This window comes from Pundamilia nyererei, unplaced genomic scaffold (genome assembly GCF_000239375.1).
Source record: "Pundamilia nyererei isolate P.nyererei 1_Seehausen unplaced genomic scaffold, PunNye1.0 scaffold00449, whole genome shotgun sequence".
NCBI classification, from domain to species: Eukaryota; Metazoa; Chordata; class Actinopteri; order Cichliformes; family Cichlidae; genus Pundamilia; species Pundamilia nyererei.
This window is the reverse complement of record NW_005187850.1, coordinates 181695-186953: the sequence shown is the minus strand read 5'-3', so window position 1 is coordinate 186953 and position 5259 is coordinate 181695. Positions and strand designations below refer to the sequence as shown.

Genomic DNA, 5259 nt, shown 5'->3' with positions numbered 1-5259 from the left:
TATACATACTTCTTTGTTCCGTGCCTCTCCATTCTTTCTGTGTTTTGACCATGAAAAACCTGACAGAGAAAAATAAGGAAGTGAAAAACATTTTTCTTTAACTAACAAAAAACTGTCCAAACTGACAGACTTACATTTGTTTCTTTTAATTTAATTGACTAATGTATGAACCGCTGAATGTGTCTGACTACTGAAAAGTAAATATATTTTAGATACTTTATACATGACTATGTTAGAATGGGCATTTTAAATTTATATTTTACCTACATTTGTAGGTGAAAACCGCAATAACCACAAGTAGTAGGAGAGCAACAAGGACAGCCGCAGTGATGACCACAGTTAAAGGAGAACCAGCTGTAAGACAAAAATCAGAAAGAAACCCCACAATGGCAGCTGTAAACACAGACATGTCTGCTAGAACTGTCAATTTAATAGAATTCACATAAATACGCTGACAGACTCTTTTAATCTATCAATAAGAGCACTTTCTCACAAGGACCTGTCACAGGAGGTGTCTGGGTTGTAGAACTGTTGGCTGGAGATGAAGGATTCAGTGATGTAGTGGAGGATGTAGTGGAGGATGTAGTGGAGGATGTAGTGGAGGATGTAGTGGAAGGGTCTGGGTACACAAAAGTATGAAAGTTGTGCATTGAAACAATAGTAAATTAACAAGCTGCCATTATTACAGATAAATTAACAATATTTAGTAAATAAAAAAAAGTTCATTATTTGGAAACATCGCTGCCAAGTTTAGTTTCTTTTTTCATGAGACATAATATATAAAATACAATGAAATGATTGTACCATTTTTTACTGCCTGTATTTATTTTAAATGTATTAGATGACCATAACAGGGATATCATCTCTGAGTTATTCTCATTACTTATAGATCAAACATTACAAAAAAGTAGAGGATTTTGAAGCAAGAATTTTTGTCTCACATGGATTATTTGTTCACATTTGGCCATTTATAATGAGCTTTCAATAGCAAAGAATAGTCCGAAAACAAAGGTTGTGTGTCTGAAATGTCCTGTTTCACTCTTGTTTAAAGATTCTAAATAACATTTAATTTGTATTCTTCTATCAAATATGCTATATGTTCCTCTTTCTTCAACATTTGTACACAAAACTGTTAGATTGTCAAGAACATCAACAAAAGAGAACCAATGCACTCAATGCACACACTGTGTGTGTGTGTGTGTGTGTGTGTGTGTGTGTGTGTGTGTGTAAAAAGAGATGTGCTATCAAAATGGGAAGGCAAAGAAATGAAACAAATAAATGTTAAAAATGTAAATAAAAGACTAAATCATTCCCTGCAAATAATTAGAAACTAGTCAAACCCTTTGACCAGATTATGCAAAAAAACAACAAAAAAAAAAACTCTACCTCGTACTGTAGGAGTTTCCACTATGACTGATGTGCATTTTAATACATGAGCAAGACATGAAAACATGTGGAGCACATAAATAGAAACACACATACTAGATTATTTTTCTCACCTTTAACCTCCAGTTTTATTTGTCTGACTGAAACTCTGTAGCTTCCATCCTTTGATCCCACTCCACACCAGTAGACACCAGCGTCCTGTGAGGAAACATCCCTGATGGACACGTCGAAGCCTTTGTTGGTGTTTGTGAGTCTGAATTTCCCGTTTAACCTCTGACCTTTTGTTGACACAATATCCTTACAGGTGAAATTCTCCCCTCTGCAGAAAAACTGGACCCCGGACTTGAAATCATCATCTGGATGACACTTGATGTTAGCTGCTCTGGTCACAGTTTGAGTAAATGGTTGCTGGCACTTTTCTGTATAAAAATAAAGACAAACCCCCCAAACAAGGACAATAAAGTATTTGAATGTGCTTCATTATATCACAACATGTAACTTGTACTTTGTCGCACACTACTTTAACATTTTTAACTTCCTCGTGTGCTGACAAAGGTGTGAAACAGATGAAGACACGAGCAAACTGTGAAATTTCCTTTCAAAAGTCTGAGATGTAAAGTAACTTCTGAGATTAAAAAACAAACAAAGTAATGTAAACATGCGTTTAACCTGTAATCTGTAATAAATCTTTACATTTCCAAACTATGATTTATGTTGTGTGATAGAAACAAACTATATAATACCAAAATACAGGTGAGGAAATCTGATTTTAGTTGTTAATTTCTTGTGTTGTACTAATAACATCAACAACAACAATAACAATCACATTTCTTACCACAATCCAATTTCTTTATGACAGGAGATCTGTTTGAGCCTTGATCAAATTCACATCTGTACGTCCCAAAGTCTGCTTGTTTATTAAGATCTCTGATGCCCACCACGAGAGTTTTATGTTTTGTATCATGGTACAGAGAAAATCTGCCTTTATCTTCCCAAACATCCTTCAGAGAGCTTTGTAAGCGTGTTCCATTGGGAATAACTACATTGACGTGGTCATATTTTTTATTTGCTGGAGGATATTTGCAGGTGAATTGAACCCATCCTTGTTTGCATGCCTCCACTTCATCTTCATCATTAACACCATCGACAGCACAACCTGCAGATAAAAGACAAAAAGTTGTTTTGAATATTTTTAGTATTTCTGATTTGAGAGAGATGATGTTGATCCACTATGAGTAAACTGCATGTTGAACTTTTCCAACAGGTTTGTGATTTTTGCTTTTTGAAAATTGGTCAAAACCTCTTCTCTCAAAACAATAGAAGATGGGACAGTCTCTACATCAGAGGTGGGCGAACGCCAGGCCTTAAGGGCCGGTGTCCTGCAGGTTTTAGCTGTGTCCTTCATTCCAACACAGCTGATTTAAATGGCAAAAAATACCTCCTTAACATGTCTTGAAGTTCTCCAGAGGTCTGGTGATGAACCAGTCATTTGATTCAGGTGTGTTAAACCAAGGCGATATGTAAAACCTACAGGACAGCGGCCCTTGAGGCCCGGAGTCCCCCACCCCCCGTACATATTAGAGACCAAACCTCTGCCCTGATGGAAGAACCTGATTCAATCATTAATCTGATCTTTTCGTATTTTTGGTCTATCAGGAAGGCTTTCATTTCATGTAGATGCTCAAGGTCGTTAAGAGTGGCACCACTACTCTCACAGCACAGTTCAACTTTTTTCCAATTTGCTCATTTTTCTGATTATAAGACTTCTAAACCTCCACGTCAGAGAAATGTTTGAAAAAATGAATCAACAAATGAAGAAGAAAACATTTAAATTAATGTCCAGTTTCTGCAGATGACCTTGGTGTAAAGGTGTTGGGACATTCACCTCTGAGAAGATTGGCAGCTATCTTGGGTGTTTTCCACTCATGAATAATCACTCTAAATTTTGAATGATGGACTTCAAATTGTATGACTTGAAATAGTCTTACAACCCTTCACAAATTGATGGGCAGTAGCAGTTGCTTCTCTAAGATCACTGCTGATGTCTTCTCTGAAATGACGTCATGTAATAAATCATGTGTCGTTGTTCATCTAAGGCTGTTTATACCTAATATTAAGACCTTTCATTATGTTGTGACATGTTAACCCTTAGGATTTACAGAATCTAAAATTTAAAGCTTTCTTTGTTTTTATCATGACTGTAAATGGCAACAATTTCTGGTCATCATATACATGAAATTATTATAATAATGAATGTGTAATATTAGTAATCAGTAGTCTTACCTGTCATCAGCGTGAGGATGAGCAGCAGGAGCTTCATTATTTTGGTCGTCTCTTTGAGTCCAAACAGTGCGCTTGTTCAAGCGTCTCCGCGATGTCGTCTAAAACTTTATAGTGCCACTTTGTTTCCAGAAAAAAGAGGAAACTGCTAACGTCATGATTATCTAAAAAAGGTTATGAAATATGTAGTTCTTCCTCAGTGTCTATATGGTTTTTACAGAATTACATAATCTAGTTTAAAGTTAGACTATAGAAAGAAAACAGGATGTGACTCATTTTAACTCACTGCCCATTGCACAAAAACACAAAACCACAGCTTGTTTCATCAGCTGTTATTTTCAAAAGTGTGGTGCGAGTGGCAGCTGAGTGCAGTCTCACTTTGATTACGTGTCCACACACAAACTGAGCTAAAGAACCTGCTTTATGGATGATAACAATAATAACAACAACTGCATACAAACATAGCAAAGCATCGTTTCGACCTTCTGTTTTTGTGACAATACTTTTTAGAAAATGAAAAAGTTGACCTACTACTTGACCCAGTTCTCTAAACTCGTCATTAGTCATTGTTAAATCATGATTACTGTTATCGCAGCAGCACACCTCACAAAAGATGATCCACAAAACACTTTACACTATATCACAGGGCCAGGCTATGAAAGTAAGTGCTAAGTTTAGACCACGACTAGTAGACCTCCCAAGAATACATGTAAAGGGTTTGTTTACTCATACTAAGCTCATTCAATTAAATAATAATAATAATTTAAAAAAACGATGCTGGGTCTAGTATGTTACTATTATCACTTTTTTGGAGAATGCAGTAATTTAACAGCTTACTAAGTCAGTAATATACTACAATTACAATTATTTTGCTACTTCTATTACAGGGTACTTCAATTAGCTCCACATGGGCAGATAAAAAGGAAGAAGAAAGACATCAGTCGTGCTTTCTTCTTCCTGTGTAGTTAAGGTACAATTAGCTGACTTCAATTTGTAGCATGTGTGTGTGTGTCTGAGATGTGACAGTGGCAGGACTTCCTGCTGTTGGATCTCTGGCTGACACACCTGTGATCCATCAGTTTATCTTCCTGTTGTGCACTTATGGACGAGCGCTCTGTCAACAGCATCATCAAATACTTCCTGAGATTCATCTCTGCAAAGAAAACTCACCAGCCTGATCTACCCACTCCATAACTCAACCTCCACCATTTAAGTGGCTTTTTAACTTTTGCAGTAAATCCTTAAACTTGAATGATGCGTTTACTTCCACCTGCTGCACCAGCCTGGGAACCAACAGAAAATTGTACTGACACAGAAATGGAGATAAATGAACAACGATTGAGTGAAGAGGGAGAAAGTTTGATCAGACTAGAAATGGACTGTAACAATATGTTACTAGCGTGTGTGAATGTTTGAAACTGGGCGTTACTGGAGTTTAATGAGTGAATAGCATCTGTTGCACAAGACACCATTTAAGAAGCATCCTACAGGGATGCGCGGACCAAACAGTCCTCATATGAACTCCACAATCACCAGCAGATTGTGTAGATTGTGTTGAAACCTACAATTTAAACCCATCTGTCATAACTAATA

General features: G+C 36.7%; 1 protein-coding gene across 1 annotated transcript in view; it reads right to left on the bottom strand.

Moving 5' to 3' along the window:
• LOC102201115 (uncharacterized) overlaps positions 1–3780 on the bottom strand; it is a 12759-nt gene extending 8979 nt beyond the window's left edge. Inside the window, exons 1-6 of the mRNA XM_005753676.1 lie at positions 3670–3780; positions 2222–2542; positions 1500–1805; positions 494–619; positions 268–354; positions 10–59 (exon numbers count right to left, since the gene is read on the bottom strand). Of these exons, the coding sequence (XP_005753733.1) occupies positions 10–59; positions 268–354; positions 494–619; positions 1500–1805; positions 2222–2542; positions 3670–3706 (927 nt within the window). The 5' untranslated portion in view covers positions 3707–3780. The remainder of the gene's footprint in view (positions 1–9; positions 60–267; positions 355–493; positions 620–1499; positions 1806–2221; positions 2543–3669) is intronic.
• Between the last annotated feature and the right edge of the window lie 1479 nt (positions 3781–5259).